At 36.9% G+C, this 19,193-nt stretch overlaps 1 protein-coding gene across 3 annotated transcripts; it reads right to left on the reverse strand.

Moving 5' to 3' along the window:
• Positions 1–5: 5 nt before the first annotated feature.
• Positions 6–18,522, reverse strand: dnajb5 (DnaJ heat shock protein family (Hsp40) member B5). Of its 3 annotated transcripts, none has more exons than XM_079606273.1 (4): positions 18,384–18,522; positions 15,781–16,037; positions 11,768–12,405; positions 6–2,627 (listed from the first exon to the last, which is right to left on the reverse strand). In XM_079606273.1, exons 2-4 carry the CDS (start codon positions 15,989–15,991, stop codon positions 2,394–2,396), a joined length of 1,083 nt encoding a protein of 360 aa, XP_079462399.1. In that variant the 5' UTR covers positions 15,992–16,037; positions 18,384–18,522; the 3' UTR covers positions 6–2,393. The 3 variants fall into 3 exon arrangements, with proteins under 3 accessions (XP_079462399.1, XP_079462400.1, XP_079462401.1); XM_079606274.1 differs by lacking the exon at positions 18,384–18,522 and adding an exon at positions 17,665–17,988; XM_079606275.1 differs by lacking the exon at positions 18,384–18,522 and adding an exon at positions 17,612–17,796.
• Positions 18,523–19,193: the final 671 nt, after the last annotated feature.

A 19,193-nucleotide genomic window follows, 5' to 3' on the forward strand; every position in this document is an offset into this window, starting at 1 on the left:
ACAGGAAATTAACACATCGATTTATCCTCCCAATGGACATAGGGAGCAGGATTTATACATGAGGACAGAAGTCATAAACATGAGACATTTCAAATCTGACATTCAAATTCAAAACTGTGACTGGATGGATGTACAAAAGTCCTGTGAGTACATAATGAAACAACAGTCTTTAAAAAGGTTGTGTTCTTCTTCCATACTTTCAATGTATCACCAAATACATAATAACTAAAAGACAGAGTAATGGCTTACAGTAATAAGAGATATCCTAGATGGATCCCTGGGAAAGTGAAAATTGTTGCTTATCGAAAAATACTGTTACTCAAATGCTGTTGTTACTGTAGAAAGATGGTACATCACAAATCCATTGAAAGGAGGCTCTGTGCTTTAAATCTAAACTAAAATACAGACAACTATTGCAGTTTATTTCACATTGCACACAATTAAAAGTGTAAAATACCGAAACCGTTGTAGTAAAAAGCAGTTCGAAAACGAATCAATCCCTCATAACTTCATTAAAAAAGTTTGCAATAATTGTAGCTGTGGTTAGATCTGTATTTCAAAAAAGAAAACCTTTTGACATCACAGTTCTCAGTTTCTCACAGACCAATCTTCAAACACTAATCAACATTTTCATTCACTTCCATTTGCTCATAGGATGAAAAATGACATTTTCTTCTTAATATTTTCTTCTTATACTGAGACTATCATGCTGCACTTTGGAGGATGCTTGTGTTTCTTCTACTGGACGGGGTGGTGTGTATATTAAAATAAACAAATGAGCATTTCCAATAGCTATTTGCTTCAATGATTATTTAACAATTCTTGCCCACATCATTTTTTTTCCATGGGACACAAAACGAGTTATAGCAGAATGACCCGGCTGTTCTTTTCTATACAATGAAAGTGAATTTTGACAGTCAAATTCTGACAGAAAGCATCCTGACATAAGGAGCAGACCAGAATTGATGTTTTTCTCTGAAAATTTCCTGCTCTCAGTTAATAAAAGAACTGTTAATAAGAGAAATTTATTTAAAACAAAAAATTTTTTTTTTAATTGTCAGACCAAATCATAAAAATGTTAAGGACATTTGACCAAGATCAAGATTTGACTAGGTCAAAGATTTTTGTTTTGTATGATACGTGTGATGTGCCAAATAATTGTATAATATAACTTGGATTGACGGATATGACTGAAACCTAAACACACATATGATATATAAGATAGTGCCTATGATGATTATTCTTTTGTTATTTTTTGTTTGTTGTTGTCTTTTTTCTCTCTTAAAAAAAAAAAAAAAAAAACTTTCTCATCTCATTCCTATTCGTTCTTTTACTATCAGAGCTGGTGATTCCACAACACACAATGTCTTTATTTACAGACCGCTAGAGGCGAGGCACACAGCAGCACATTCGATTTTTAGTTTTTGTCTGTTTCAGTTATGATACAAAGCTATACAGCTTGTAAGGTGTGAGAGACAGCCAGTCGCCATCATCTGGAAAAACAGCCTGGACATTCTGCTTGCTAACTCCTGTGTTGCACAGAAACAATGACATGTTATGAGCACCATAGGCAATGACTACATCACCGATTTATCCTTTTGGCATAAACTATCCCTTTAATGATGTTACTGCGATACATTATTTGTGGGTACTAAAATTACAAAATAATCTGATTACAGTATTTGTTTGTTTTTCAATAATACCCTTGTGTCTACACTAATGAAAATAAAACAGCTGGTTTGCCACGTTAAGGCACTCAACATTTCTGTGAACTAAAAAATCCCTTGATCACATCACTAAATGTTTACCAGAAATGCCAAACCTGGTACTTCAAAAACTACCAGAAAGCACCTGTCGAGATGGGTCAGAGAGTGGAAATATATCACATCGTTACCAAATGGCTCTGCTGGTGCTCAAAAATCCAGAACTCTCCAACACTCAAGTTGTCTTACAATAATCAACATTCAAAACAAGCTTATCGATAATTACAATGGAAAAGAGTTTAATCTGCTACAAAAAAAACACAGATTCAAATTCAGAATAGCCGGTTGTTTTTGGATTGTCCTCATCTCTATCAGTGCACCAAAAATATGAACCTTCCATCCAACAAATCAGTCACTTTGTTTTTCTTTACAACCGTTTGACTTCAACATGTTGATACAGAGAATAAAAACTGTTAAGGGGAAATAATAAAAGTTTTTTTTTTTTTTTTTAAGTCCTGGGCGTTCCACATGTTGAGAGAAATTTATAATAAATTAATTAAAACTGTAACAAAATATCAAATGAGCCTCTGGTCCTTGCGACATATTTGTCCCTCTTTGATTCAGTGTCTGTATTTCTAAGGAAAACGTGTTTGAAAAACGTAAGCATAAAGGGAATCCACTGAACTTCTTCTAGGACTGTGGTAGGTGCTGTTTGATGATCTCTCTGGACTGGGGTGGTATTCTGTCTGGGAAGCGCACCTGGAACTCCACTATCAAATCCCCGCGTTGGGATGGATTCTTTGGGAAAGGTAGGCCTTCTCCACGCAGTCTCTTGATTGTGCCTGGTTTGATGATATCGTTGCAGGGCAATGTGATGGCTCGGTTTTCAATGGTGGGAATGGTCACTGTGCAGCCACACAAAGCCTATCAGAAAGATAAAAAGCAAAGTGAAGTCAGTGCGGACAAGAGACGCTGATGGTATTTCAACACTTAAGCACAAACTCTACATGGCGACATAGAGACCTAGTGTAAGATGCCTCTATGATGTTACAGGCACAGAGAGCACGTGTACAGTTTATATACATATATAGTGTATATATAGTGCACTGTAAACAAAATCTGAAATTTACAGTAAAAACCGGCAGGTGTGGTTGCCAGAATTTACCATAAAAAATATATGCACCCAACATTTTAAGTTTTACAAATTTAACTTAACTTAAAATAAATAAACAAATAAATTAGATAAAATGGCCATTAGTTGTTTTTCAAAATAAATGTATTTTATCAACAATTACCTACACAGTAACTTAATTAACATTTGATTAAAAACTTATTGCAGGAGTTGTAAAGTTTCTGACTTGGATTGTGTCAAAGTGGGCAAGCATGTGGGGATGTCCAAGTGTGTGTACGTGTGTGTGTGTGTGTGTGTGTGTGTGTGTGAGTGTGTGTGTGTGTGTGTGTGTGTGTTATGCTGCAGATGGAGTAGCTGAGTGCACAGAAAGCTAATTCTGGCCACTGCTCTCATTTCACACAGCTAATAAAGCAACTGAAAAATCAGCTGAGGACATAAATTGTGATTCTCAAATCAGAAATTGCTATGGATAAAAAGGAGACTGAAGCAGGATTCCATAGGTCCATAGGCACAGATGGAACACTTTCAAATTGTTATAGAGAAAGAATAAAAAAAAAGTAAAAAAAAAAAAAGATTTACAAAAAAATGTACATAACTCTAAATGTGAATTAATTTTAAAAATCTACATTCATTAGGCTAAGTAAAATCTACTTAACTAAGTTATGAAAAATCAACAAAGAGGATAAGTACATTTAACTAGGCCAGTTAGAGTTTGAGTAATTTCCATTTAATAATTTTAAGTTTATCGTGCAATACTCTGTTTTAAGTACATTTTGCTCACTCTCTGTCTGTACATTTTACTCAAACAATATCACACTGAATTAACCCATGATTTAAAATTGTACGATTTACTTAGAAACATTAAATTAGATCAAATTACTACACAATATCTTTTCTACACAATATAAATAATGTAGTTGTCACACACATTGGTTGGACTTAGTTTTCAGTTTGCACCTTTTCCCTGAGTTCGTTTGTTGTCATGGTTGTTAGTTGGTTCGTTCTGTTCAGCTGTGCGCACCTCGTTATCATCAGTATTTAAGTTCAGTCTTTGACTATTTAGTTTGTTGGGTATTGTCTACGTTACGTGTGTATAGCACTCTCTATTTTGGATATAGGCCTTTGGATTAATTAAAGACTGACTTTTCTTGTTTGTGTTGATCATCTACACAGCGCGGTGACAGTAGTACCCACCTGAACCTCAATACTTGATACACAATAATGGTAACATTCCTGGAATCATTTGAGTATGAATATCATTTTGAGTAGAAAACTTAAGTTACTAAACTTAACAATGATAAAACAGTGTAAATACAGTGAAAAAAGTGACCTTATTAATTGTGCATGCCCCAGTGCATGATGGGAACACCAATATCAGAGAGTTGAGTAAGTTTTACTTCATTTTATAACGTTGATATTTACGCTTTGATTTCTACAAACTTGAATTGAGTACTAATATAGAATTTACTTTTTTCTTTAGATTCTTGCCCTGAACTAACTTAATGTAGAAATAATTACATTTGTGTGTTTTTTGTAGCATTTAGGCTACTTCACCACAGGATCATTTTTATCAGTGTGTGTACACACAAACCATAATTCCACAATAATGTCCTCATTTGTACATTGCTTTGGATAAAAGTATCTGTTGAATGAATAAATGTAAAAAAAGTTATCTTTAAAGTAAATCAAATAGAAGTGGAAGAAATCTTAGATATATTGATATATATATTAACAAAATATTGTTATGATTTATATGTTGAGAATATTTTTGTGTTGCTGGCATTTCATGGTACTTGAGTGCATTGCATTCATGATGTTAGTGAGATGCTAGTGGCATACTCTGAGCTCTTTAAGAAAGTTATTGCCCTAAAATAATTAAAGATTGTATGACTTCACTGGTTCATATAATCCAGCAGTGTGAGAATGTAAACCGATTTGCCACGGTCACCATTATGGATGGGCTGTAGCTTTAAGAACCCCACTGGACCATCAGATAAAAGCATAGATATACCGATTTTAGTAAAAATTATAATAATAAATATAGCTGCTAAAACGGTTTACAAATGTAATTGAGAGGATTATAAGAACAAGATCCTTCTGTATTTATATATTTATGTCAGATTTAGTTCATTTTCATCTTCCAACAGAGCTCAAGTTCCACACTGTTAAATATCAGGATATTAAAAACGAAATGGATAAAGTCGAGACTTTAAAGCTTAAATGTATGCAGTGAAAAGCCTGCGGTTATTGCATGTGAGTTTATGCTGGAAGAGCATTTCATGGACTTTCTGTGAATACCAAGCACAAACATTGCCAGACAGCTCTGCTTAGCAGCTGCCTCAAGGGACGAGAAAATGTGTTCGCAATGACATCAGCTCCTTCCTACAAACAGCATTGGTGTGGGCTAGGGGGATGGGAGACGGGGGATTCACGGAAAGAAGGGAGTAGCTGATACTCTCACAAAACAGTTGAACATGACAAGGTGCCAGGCATCTCCTCGACTCTGGCTAATGATGATGTTTCCCAAACAGTCTTGTTAAAGGAGATTGAAAATGAAACAAGTTCTTTTATGGTCTACAAGCTAGGTGTGACAAAGAGGTTTGTCACTGATCTGGACATTTGCACCAGTACGAAGTTTGCAGAACATTACCACAAGTGAAAAATATAGGCTACATCTACATTAGCAAACCCACTGAGCAAGGAGATCATTCCATGAGTATGTCAACAATGACACAGGCAAAAAAAGTTAGTCAAATGCATCCATTCTCAAAATTCGATTGCAAGCCCTGACAATTTAGTTGGCACTCTCTTTTTAATACCCTAAATGTTTATGAATACAGAACTGTATTTATTTTGACCTCAAAATGACTGACAACTGTATTGTGCTACTGCGTAACATAAATAGCCTACAGGTTCAGCACGCTGTAAAGGTGCATTCAGTAGTTTGGTCAAAGTTTTACACATTAATAAATAGTGTTTGTGTGCCATCAATTCTGTAGACTGTACTCATAAAAGTTTTCTATAAAAAGTGTTTTAATTATGTATGGTGCATGTCACTCCCCTAAATGTATTTCGCTATTTGACATGACATGACCTGCGGTTTTACTAAACATCAGAGAATCCTCACGCTCATTGGCTTCCACATCTGTAGATACGCTATAGTGTAGTGATGCTTGATGATGCGAAGAAAAACAATTAGACTATGTTGTATGTAGACACTTATTATCGAGCTTTATTATCAGCAGCGACAAAAGGAGAGCATCAGTTCATGTATGGCTGAAGAAGCAGAAAGCTCTGAAGCCAAAAGACAGACAAAGACAAAAAAACGAGATGACAGAGAAAATCGTAGTGATGCCCGAATTGCTTCTATTTTTGTTGGACGGGTAAAAGGGAATTAATTATCGCATCGAACACTCTCTAAAACACACTAGTATCATGCAGAATCCCTGACTACATTAAAAGACAACTGAAAACTCATCTTTTCCGCGAGCACTTGATATAAAAAAATATATAAAAAAATCCTTTAATCCACCCTTATTTGGCTTGTACTCTGAGCAATGCCTGAACTTTGTATTTTGAGCACTTCTTGCGCCGTTTTTGCCTTCACGATAACTCGCTTGCTGTAGTCCTCAGTTGTAAATCGCTTTGGATAAAAGCGTGACTAAATGTAAATGTATCAGAGTAAAGAACTACTGAATGCACCTTTAAGACACAATGCTCACATTAACAAATGAACTTGATGCAAGATCACATTTAGAGCTGTCTCGAATAATCCAGCATCATCATACAGATATCATCATGTGGCCTTGCGTTTCCTCAGCATCGCTGCTAACAGGGCTCTTTAGTACTGCTGATGAGTAATTACTCTGTGAATTGGGTATGGAAATTACCAGCAGACAAGGACCTTATAGCTGTCTTGCTCTTGTACAAACCCATGGTCTTTACCAGCAGGCAATTAAAGAAGCTCAGAGCTCTAATTAAAGCAGTGCCTTGGGGTTCCACTAAGAGCATCTCTAAATGAACATTTTCAAAATGAAGACAATGTGCCTATGAGAACAGTCTATATCCATGCTAAATCTGTCCTGTGAATGCATCTACAATAAACAAGCAGATGAAAATTTGTGTGGCGAGTTGCCATCAGTTTGTTTGATATGGTACCAGATGGCAAAACAGTTTGTGATGTTCACTGGCACTTATCAAGTTTCATTCTGGGCATCTAATGAGCAAGACCTTTAAAAGTAAATCAATGCTCTGAAAACATCTCAGAAAATAGTAGCCTACTCATTTAAGACAGACATTATACATCTTTTCAGATATTCAAATCCGTGGTTGACATATTACAAAAGCCAAAATGCTGTTTCATGCAAAGGAACCTACGCAGTAGAGCTGGAAATCTGACGGACACATTATTGTTTGAAACAGCTGACAGCTGACTGCCTTGGATGAGCTGCCAAGGTAAAAGTTGTCAAAAGTTAAGTTAACAGAAAGACATGAACATATCTTTACCGTTAATGACAGTAGTGCTCTGAAACACTTCACAGTCACTCAAGACTGACACAAGGCTATTTCTGCTGATGTCACTATAAAGTATTAACTGACTGTGGTTTTCTAGGTCACTACATATGCAGTTACTGTGGTTATTATCCTCAGTGGGTCAGCCCATGAAAATCGCATTACATCTAGGCAACGTCAATAGAATATTTAAATTATTGCTCTGAATAAAAAAGCATCATGTTGCAGCATTTAATTACTTGGGGCAGAATTTTCTGAGGTTCTTATTGGATATTACAGGTCAGGTTAGCACTGCATCAGTGACTCTATGAGGTGTCATAAACTACTGAACTTTTATGATGAAAACACAACTACAGTATGGCACGATACAACAGAAATACACAAAAGTCAAACTTTTAAATTCCAGTTATGATTGTTTTTTATCTGCTTGTTTATTGTTAACAAACTATATAATCAGCAATACTTTTCTGGTTCCAGGCGTGAAAATTAAATGTTCCGTGTGCAACCCGAAAAACAATGCTTGGCTCAGTCACATGGCAATTTTATTTGTGCGGTTCAACTCTTCAAGGCAAGTTCAACTCGCTTTTTCAAAGTAAGGACTCTGCTTTGGCGTATGACACTGCACCATGACATTCCTGTGCTCTCACACTGAAGTGGGAGAGAGTAAATCAGCAATGACTTTAAGCCATGGAGAGACTCTACAGTCACCAAGCATGATTTTGTTCTATCGAGTCCTATAGCTATGGTAGATCAACACTGGGCATGCTCAGGTACATTTACCCATATACTAGGGCTGTAACGATTAATCGCGATTAATCGAAATCCAAAATAAAAGTTTGTGTTTACATAATATATGTGTGTGTATTGTGTATAATTATTTTGTATATATAAATACATACACATGCATGTATATATTTGAGAAATATTTGCATTTATATACTGCATATATATTTTTATATGATTTATATTATATATAGCCTAAATAGAACTATTTTATATATAAATAACACATTTTTATTAAATATATACATGCATTTGTGTGTATTTATATATACAAAATAATTATACACAATACACACACATTTATTATGTAAACACAAACTTTTATTTTGGATTTTGATTAATCGCGATTAATCGTTACAGCCCTACCATATAGCCTACACATTATAATGTTATACAATAATATTAATATGTTTCATAATGAATGCATCACATCCCATAATGAAGGTCATAGATATATGGTAAGCTGCACTATATTGGGAAAAAACTGACATTGCGATATTTAGATTTTCTGCTTTATATGTTGCAATATGAAAACAATTTCACCAGATGACTTCAATAAATTGGGAAAGAATCTAGAATGCAGGGCTGCCAACTCTAACGCATTCAGAGACTCAACACAACTGACACTAGCTGCGTTCCAAAACTATTGCGAAATGGAGGTGTTTCCATTAACCGATGTTACGCGACTAAAACGTCATTCCAAAAATCATGGCGATGGATGGATGTTGGTAGGTTTATGTATATCCCAGCCACCACACTACACTATCCATTGTTTTTAATAATGGAAGGAGACGTAGGCATGTTATCCAAGCATTAATGTTTCTCCCTCCTATCTGCTAAAAGGTCTTTTTTTAAAGACCTTTAATTGTGGCATTTCTTTGTTGTTTAGAACCCAGTATTCCCGTAATAATTTTGTCTTTAATGAGTTTAATGAAGAACACTGTCTCGTCTTCGGTCCAAACATACCACGCCATCTACATCAGGTGACCTGTAAATGTGCAAAAACTGTTTCCATTGCAGCTTTACGAAATATTCCTTTTTCAAATTGCCTGAAAAACCACCTCATGTGAGTGTAAAAACTTTTTTGCAATATATGGGAGTTTTTGCAAAATTGCCGCGTTTCCATTCGTAATTTCAATTTGCGCAATTTGAAGGGTAATGGAATTTGAATGGGTAAAGTATTACGGGAATACTGGATTCTAAACAAAGAAATGCCACAATTTATCAAGACAATGAAGCAGATAGGAGGGAGAAATGCCGTCATTTCGCAATAGTTTGGAAAATATCGGAAAAGTTTTGCACAAATCTGTAATGGAAACGCAGCTACAGACATGAAAGCGCAGGTTGCTTTAAAAACAAAGTCTCAGCTTTCAAATTCTGTCAATTTTATTATGAAATTTCATTACAAAAAGGTGATGTGACATCGATTTATTATATTTTTAGTCATATCATTAAAAATATTATAACGTTATTATTATAAAAAATGCATTATATTAATTTGAGTTTTAATTTTAACCTTTAATAATACCAGCAGACAGGGCTCCCTGTAGGTTTACTGCTTTGAGATATTTGAGAAATTAAAATGTAGCTACTATACCAAATATTTATCCAAATGAATTGATATTGAATAAAAATTCCGATCAAATCACAAGCTTAGATGTGCAAATGTAGCCTAAACATTGTAAAATGTTGTCAATAAACTTAATGAAATTCTGTTTAGTTACCAAATGTTTAGTTTAGTTACCACTTATTGTGATGCAAGGTTGTTGTTGTTGTGTGTTTTTTTACAACATTAATGATATAGACAGCAGCAACTATATTAGGCTGCTGTCTCTTTAATACCTAGGCTAATGCACAGATTCAACATAGCCTAATGATACACATCTGTTTTCTTTCTCAATTGTTTACTTTCGAGGAGATGGGCATTTTGACAATTTTGCATGCATGTGTCTGTTCAAGCACTAAAATGAATTCAGTGTTCACGTGCTGTCTGGGTGGCTCTGTGTGAGCACACAGAAAACAGCGCCCAAGTTCCGAGTTGAGAATTCTCTTTTGCGTCTTCTTGTGCTTGAATGCTTTAAACTTGTTTGAATGTTTAAACTGACGGGACTTAAAACACATGCAAATAATAAACTTTCACTCTATGATGGTTAAACTTTGCTATTAATCCGCGACTGTGGAGCCTGGTCCGTATGAATCAAGGATCAACTAGGCCTATGTTTCCTACTTATGTGACATCTATCTAGCCTATCTATCTATCTATCTATCTATCTATCTATCTATCTATCTATCTATCTATCTATCTATCTATCTATCTATCTATCTATCTATCTATCTATCTATCTATCGCAGATGCACACATCGTGATGTTGATGCTGAAACAATATTGTGCAGCCCTACTCACAGACATTGCAGGAAAATAAAACTACCAATGGTTCGCGTTGGGAGAATAATGCAGCCAAATTTAGCAGCTGTGCAGGTTAACAAGGTCAGCACTTATTTTGGAGTGGGGTTTGATACCAAAAGAAGCCCATTAATTTACCCTTTAAGCCCATGTTAATGAGGGCACAAAGGCCAAAGGGTGGTCCATTGTGGAGACTGTCGTAAACCTGTCTAATCTAAGTCTGGGTCTGTCTATTCTTGGGCTACAGAAGCCAACTGATAAAACAACCCAGTCTGCTTTGACGGCCAGTAAGGGAATGTCAAGGAATAGTGGGAAAAAGCTCACAGGTGCAAAAAACAGACTGTCAATTAGGGATGTTGAATTTCTGGCCAATAACCATTATATCAGTAGCTTTCAATCCACCTATTTTATGCGCATTTTGGAATATCGCAATAAGAAACGCTGGATGGAAATGCCAAGATGCGCATAAGTTCTTAGAACGCGCATAAAATACATGTGCACTCAATTGAGGCAGATCATTTTTTATCCAATGAGAAGACAAGCTCATAAACTACAATGCAAACACATTACAGAACAAAAAAAGTCAACAGTGAATGTGATGTGACTGGATAACTGGTCCAACCAGCGGACCAATTTCATTGTACAGCAGCATCCCAAATATTGGTGTGATCTGAAATGCCTGAGCCAAAGACTGTTACCAGAACGATTTGGTATAATGACCTCCAGAAGTGTCTCTCATGTTTGCACTCTCAAACACCAGGTCTCCAAATGCATGATGACACGACAGCATTTATTGTGTTTCGTCTGTGGCTCTGAGATAAAAGTAATTTATGATGTAGGAAAAAAGAGCCACAGTGGCTTCCCCGATAGTGGCAACTTCCATTTTTATAACAGATATTTCCCACCAATGATATTTTGTTAAGTTAAATTCATAACTTTGAAAGGAAACATAGCTAGTGTTTTCCAACCCTGCTCCTTGAGGCAAACAAACACTACACATATCAAACAATTCCTAATCATAGACGCCTGATTCAACTCATCAGCTCATTAGAAGAGACTCCAAGATCTGAAATGAATAGGTAAAATAAGGAAGACATCCAAAATGTGTACTGTTGGTTTTCCTCCATAACAGGGTTGGGAAACACTGCAATATATTGTGGGTAAAAATACATGGTGGAAACCAAATTGACTAAAAACTGATTGTTAAAACAGTGAAGAATTAAGTGCACATACCTCCTTAAGACCAATCTTGGCAGTGTAAATGATATTGGAGCCATCCCTTTTGAAGAGAGGGTGCCCCTTGTCCTTGAGCACAAATGCAATATCAGCAGGAATGTTCTCAGGTGTCTCGTCACCCTCTTTGGGGAAGGTGATCTTGGTCCCTTCCTTCCAGCCTCTCTTGATGACAATGTTAAGGATCTTGTCCTCTGTCCTCATTGTCCTTCCATCCGGGTTCAGTCGTCTGCGAGTGATTCGCATCCGCTTGGTACATCCATGGAAGATCTCTTCTAGAGACACTTTAAGCTCATGTACTACCGGAGGGTCCTGTACTTTCCTCCGGCCGCCATGAAGGGGCTCATTACGATGTCTTCGACCTCCACCATGATGAAAACCGTTGATACCATTGAAGCCAAAGTGGCTGAAGGAACTGAAAGGATCTTCATCTCCATCCATTTCAATGTCCTTGTCATGGTCACCATGGTCTGCAAAGCCATTAGTGGTTCCTCGCTGGCGTCCAGAGCCAAAGAATATATCGAAGGGGTTGGAGCCTCCAAAGAAAGAAGCAAAGGTGGCATGTGGATCACCATGGAAGGTATAGTGATATGTAGTCCCTTGTCCACTAGATGAGCCTGTGCCACCTGTTTTCAAACCTGAATGGAAATACACAGGGGGGACAATGTATTAGGGTTTTCTGCATTTACTTGCAGTTATTTTAAGTTTTGTCCAATTCCACAGGTGAGGATCTTCTGTGACCGTTTCAAGGTTAATAAACTCTCTAGCTTTCAGTGATGATATTTCTGAAACTTTTTTTTTATGCCTACTGCATACTATATTTAAAGAATTCAAGATTGTATAAATGTATATTCCTCAATGTAAAGTGTAATTTTTCTCAAAAGAAGCAAGTACATTGACACACAGCCCAGTTGGACCTCTTTACCAATACCAATGTATGCCAATTCCAAAATGATTCTTTGACTCATTCCCTTGGCATTATTAAGAGGACAGTCTATTATTATAGTCTATTATTATTTGCATGACAATTATCTGAAATAGCCAAAAAGTGAAATAGCCACACACAAAAAATTTCTTCTACATTTCTAGCTGGCTTTACTTGGTGGCCTAAGGAACAATCCTAAGGAACAAATGATTCTGTATGAGTGGAAGGACATAGCATGGTGAATATGTGTTCTCTAAGCTCAGGTGTCTGACCTGTGTTATGAGTTTTACTGTAAAACAGTCCTCGCCACAAAAACAGAAGTATAAAAAGAACAGGTAAATTGACTGTTCGCAAAGACCCGCCCCCTTTAGTTACTGTTGCTATGTCCGACAAGCTACGCCGCTCTCACGCCACACCAGGTTCTCACGCAGTGAAAAATACATTGCGGAGCAGAGAAGACACTGACAACGCGCTGACAGACAGGACAGACCAGGTTACTTTTGATATTAAACAAAGTCTCACCTTTCAAATTTGGTAATTTTTTTAAAGAAATTTAAGCAATAAATACCGTTTTGTGGCTCTTTAATGTGTCTGACAGATCGCTGTAGAGCATCAGTTAAAGCTGCTCGTGAACCAATCATCTCTTCCTTCTAGTTAATTTATAGCATCAAAAAAACATGAATGGACATAAGAAGGAATGTAGTTTTAACCGCGGATAGGCGTCAGTACACTCCGTTTTTCAAGTTCAAATCCTCGCATGTTAATCTACTAACTCTCCTGACTGCTTTGTCGGACAAAATGGCGGATGACAAAGTATGATTGGTCAGATCACCAGTCAATTGAGCTCCCTACGAAGGGTCAATTACAATCAAACGATAATAAACTTTTTTGACTGTTCTGTTAAAAAAGCATTAACATCCATGTGTTATGGTGGATGATTGATGGCTTGTAACAAATGCACTCCTTCTAACTACCAGGACACAAGCTGGCTCATCTTGCAACTTCACATCTTCAACTCTACTTAATGCGGACATCTTATAAAACATGTTTCCATTTCATTTTTTCTATTTCAACGAACTCCTCAGGCCAAAACAGCTAATGAGGGGATGGTTATTAAAGTGGGTCATTTGGGAATAACAGATTCATATCTTAAAATAAAGATTTAAAAACATAATTGTTCAATGTGTTAATAGAAAGCCAAATAAGCTCTCTGCTACTGCCACAGCCTTTTGAGGGAACCCACTGGCTCTTTTTACAAGCAATATGGAACCACGCCATGGTGCACAGAAAGAATTTATGCAAAGACTCTAAAAACATAAAGGGAGTCCTTGCAAAATTCAGGAGTAACTTCAGTGAAGGAGGAATTGGCAAAGGTGTACTACTCAGTGCAACAATGCTTAGTTTGGCATCTAGCCTGGAGTTGGCATAAGTGGGAACATTTGAAATCCTTCTTTGTTTCCACAGACATTTTTCTTATTTTGGAACAGTGCCATGTTTATAGTCCTTGCATTAGTCAGAGAACTTTTCTGCATCATCCTGCAGTGTGAAGGAGTTATTTTGATTGTTGGGAAAAAGCAGAGGTGGAAGAGTTGCACTGACAGTGTATAAAGAACAGTGTTCTATCCACGTGAGCCACGTCAAGATCCTTTTAAGGGTTGTCCTATCTGGTATAAACACAGAACTGTGCCTGAGTCCATGAAGTCTTGCTGTAGCATAATGTTTTCTTAAAAAAGAAATGTTGGAGTACAATGCACAGAGTACAAATCATTTTAGACCAATGATTAGGAACTTTTCACACTGGTAATTAACACCGGGGAGGGGAGCGCTGCTTTTCACTTTCGCGATCACACGTACTCTGTGTATAGGCTGATAATTTGAGGGCATCAGGTGAATATGAATATGCTGGGAATTGAAATCGCTTCAGATCAAATTCACAAACACGCGCACTCAATGTATAGGGAGTAGCGGTAATGGTTTTTATTTCTATAAAAAAGCAAAGCAGTGGAGGTGGTGCTGTGGTGGCCAAGTAACGTAATCAGACAGCCGCTGAACACTGCGTAATGCCATTAACACCGACTACCACAGCAAACATAAAGGCCCCGATATACTTCAAGTAAAACTCGAAGATCGGAACAAAATCAGGTTGAAACTAAGTTCATTTTATTGAGAGGAAATATTTACATATTCATCTCAGCGTCGCTCTCAGCATTGTGGGCAGCGTCATATGTTCAATAACAGTATACCGCTGCTCGGGTATTTCGAACTTTGTTTTACCTCTAAACGAATTTTAATTCGCACCTAATAATAATTTTTTACATTTTTATATAGTGCTTATATGGGGAGGGGGGAATCTCGTTAACCACCACCGATGTGCAGCATCCATGTGGATGATGCAATGGCAGCCATATTGCACCAGATCGCCCACCACACACACCAGCTTACTGGTGGAGAGGAGAGAGTGATGAAGCCAATCAGTATATGGGGATGACTAGGAGGCCATGCCGGGGTTAAACCCCTTCTATTTTTCAAAGGACATCCAGGGAATTTTTTTTTTACCATAGAGAGTCAGAACCTCGGTTTGACGTCTCATCCGAAGGACATTGCTTTTTGACAGTATAGTGTCCCCATCAGATCCCCTGCTGGCCTCACTAACACCTCTAAATAATAATTAATAGGGCTTTTCCCACTTGAAATAGTGGGTCATTCTAAACCATGCAAAAACTGAATCCTAAATTATCTTGTTTCACGATTCACACTGAAGTTAACAATAAGTATTTATAATCCAACGTTTACGTTCTTATTTGCATATTTGCGGTGTCAGTGATTGTATGATGAACACAGCAAAAGTAGTTCTAATCATGCTACAAAGCAGGGTTTCGTAACCTGGGTAAAAAGTGGTGCTAACACCACTTATAAATTACAAGTGTGAAACATTCAACTTAAAGCTGGCAATATGTTATCAAATTGTAAAAAAGATAACTATTGTTTCCAGAAAACTGATTATGTCCTAATAATGAATCATAGAATCTGATAAGGTACTAAGATGTTTGGCTGTAGTTCTTTTGTATATGGAACCAAACATACTCACCATCCTCGCCATACTGGTCATAGATCACTCTCTTCTTTGGGTCACTCAGAACTTCATAAGCCTCTGCTATCTCCTTAAACTTCTCTTCAGCATTAGCATCCTTGTTTTTGTCTGGATGAAACTTTAGGGCCATCCTCCTGTAGGCTTTTTTGATTTCATCCTCATTAGAGCCTGCAGGTATGCCAAGGATCTTATAGTAATCCTTCCCCATGGCTTTAATTTACAGATAGAGTCCTTCCAGAACCACCCCAAGCTCTCTACAAAACAAAGGTGAAAATAAACAAGGTTACCAATAAAGAAATAAAAATGCATTCAGGTTTGTTACTCTGATAGATTGACCAATGCAGTGCGGTAAAATGCAACAGCCGCTGTTAAACTTATTGTTTTGATTACCGTGTTGTTGTGCATAGCCTATGCTGTAATTCTGTTTGCACGTGAAAGTTGATTAGCATGCGGTGACAGTGGCGGGTGCACAAAGTTCATTATTACGCTTTTTCAAGAAATCACAGAAAGATGAGCAAGAAGGAGAAAAAGTGCCATCTACAACTGTGCTATACTTCACCTTTCCACGAGGAGACAGCGAATGAAGCAGGACCTGAGGCTTCACATTTTCAGGACACATATTTCATCACTGGACTAAAGTAGTGAGACTTCTACGACACAAATCTGCACAATGCCAAACTATTTTTTCTCATTATAACAGCGGAAACAACTTAAAATTCTCTGTCATTGATGGTCATACACACATCACTTGAAACTGTAAATGGGTCGATATTTTTTTTTTGTACACTTACAATAAAAAAACATTGTGCTTTTGTGAAATAAAGAAAATAAATAGGATGCCGCTTTCTGCCATTTCCGGTTTCCTTTCCGTGGAGTGCATCACAAAAATGTATGGAAACTCGGCGGATAGGCCTATTACTTGTCTCACAGTTTTTTCTTTATTTTTGTTCATCTGTAGGCCTATTTAAGTGAGATTAGTATTTTAAGTGTGTGAATCCTCATGTTCTGTTGTTTATGCTGCAAAGTTGCAAACCAAAACAGTTTGGTTACCAACACTCTGTCTGTCTGTCTGTCTGTGTGTGTGTGTGTGTGTGTGTGTGTGTGTGTGTGTGTGTGTGTGTGTGTGTGTGTGTGTGTGTGTGTGTGTGTGTGTGTGTGTGTGTGTGTGTATTGTATTGTATTGAAATTCAGAAAAAATAATAATAATATTATGGCTAAATTCTGGAGATAAAAAAAATCTGAAATAGCCTACAAATTAATTGGCCAAATTGTGTTTTGAATGTAAAGTTCAATTAAATTGATTAGTTTTTAATAAACTGCTAAGTAATATCAAACGCACAGTCTACGGCATTTCAGTCGTGCTGATATGAAGAACAGCAGCACTTCAATAATCTTTATGCAGAGAGCTGCAATCAGTCAGTGTCCACGATATTCATAAAAACACAAGCAGTAGGCTAAACATAAATATCGTAGCTACTACAGCAATATTCTACAATCATGTGTTTCATATAGTGGGTAATCTGTTACACAGCATGCAGTACACAGACATGCTATTTGAAAATAAATTGTATCTCGCTAAGAGAAGCCCTTGCACATTTGAGCGTTTCGTTTGGGCGGCACTGCAGAAAGAAAGACAGATCCAGAAACACTAACAAAGACCTCATGTTCAGCAATCAGCATATTATACAGCGGTTTCGATTTACACACATAAACACGCATGCGTTTAAAAAGTGTCATGTTGCATTTGGGCTATTTGCTTGTTTGGTCTATTTTCCGTTTAACAGAGAAAAAAAACGGTTCTAAAATACACACATATTTCTATACCTACCTATACATACCTATACCCTTCGACAGATCACGAACAATTTCATTAAAGCTCACCAGTTACAATATCTGCAGATTAATGATGCCGGTTTGCCGCATCCGAGAGGAAATCCTCATCGCTAAATCAAAACCTCAGAGGTCTCCCGGTATTCCTCTCCGGTATTTAATGATGTCACGCTGACCACCAATGAAAAAATAACGGACGACTGGTGACTGACTGATATCTCACTGACGTCAGTTAGACAGTTATTCGCATTAAATTTTCGCATTAAAATAAATGTTGGATTATCCGCGTCTGCACCAGCATATCTCTATAGGCCGGTAGGCTAGATTGTGCACACCAGGGTGCGATTAGACAACATCCTTAAATTAGACGCAAGTATGAAATCAATACTGGCTGTGTCTCAAATCCTTCTGAGCTTTCTAAGCAGCAGGCAGCGAGGTTTAGAAACACGCACAGTTTTCATAAAAGTAAAGAAAAGACAATACAAATTCAAAAGCCTGAAGCTGATAACAGTCCTTGAACTGTAATTATTACATATTTAGGCCTACAGTTATTGTATCAGTATTAATCATTACTATTAATTAGAAACCGAACTTCAGCTACTGAAGATGTCAAATTCTCTCCGGCAAGACTAAAGTTTTTATTTTTAAACAGCCTTCAAAACCTCGCTGTGAAATCTTACAGGATATGATAACTTATCCTGTCAAACACATTCTTGATATGTGTTTTACATGAATTTGTGAAGGCATACAGAAATGAAAACAGAACTTACCGTGTGAAAATATCCTTTAGCTGTCTGCCGGTTAGAGCTGCATGACATTCTACTCCATTCATGTGGCCACGCCCATAATCTGCATAGGCCCCGCCCCGCACACAGCACAAATAAATCACTTTCAAGCAAGTCCATCTCCAGAATCATCTGCCAGTTCCTCAGTGAAGTGCATTGTAGATATCTGAGAAAATGTGTTCACAAAGAAGGGAAATTAATGACATGATTAAAATCATATATTTTACATCATTTTGTATGGACTAATAGAAGACACTCATACAAATATTTTTCACCAAATAAATTTGTTTAAAATATTACCACATTTTTCTAATCTTTATTCTAAATATTTGTTTTTCTATTTGTATTTACAGTAAATGTACAGTAATATATCTGGAGTGTGTACTTTTAACCTAGAGTAACATTAATTGTGTATTTGACAAATGAGAATTTGATTTTGAGGAAGGTGGAGAGAAAAATAGCTACTGTATATCATGTGAGATGATGCAGTATCCACAGTGTTTCCTACTGCTTTTATGCCCCTCTCCACCTCCAAGCATGCACTCCTTGCCGCCTTACATAAACCGCCAAGACTGGTCTTACAAGTTAGTCATCAAATAGTGTTTTTTTTTATACTGTTCATAACTTTTTTATATCAGTCAGTTACATAAAAACGTAGATTGATCTAATTTAATACAGAAAATGAAGACTGACCCCTTGAATAAATATGGGTCATACTAGATCTTAAGATGCAACTCTATGAATGAGTGAGCTCGATACAGCTGTCTGGCCCCAGATCAGGCTTTACATTAACAC

This window comes from Phoxinus phoxinus, assembly GCF_949152265.1.
Source record: "Phoxinus phoxinus genome assembly, chromosome: 3".
Taxonomy (NCBI): domain Eukaryota; kingdom Metazoa; phylum Chordata; class Actinopteri; order Cypriniformes; family Leuciscidae; genus Phoxinus; species Phoxinus phoxinus.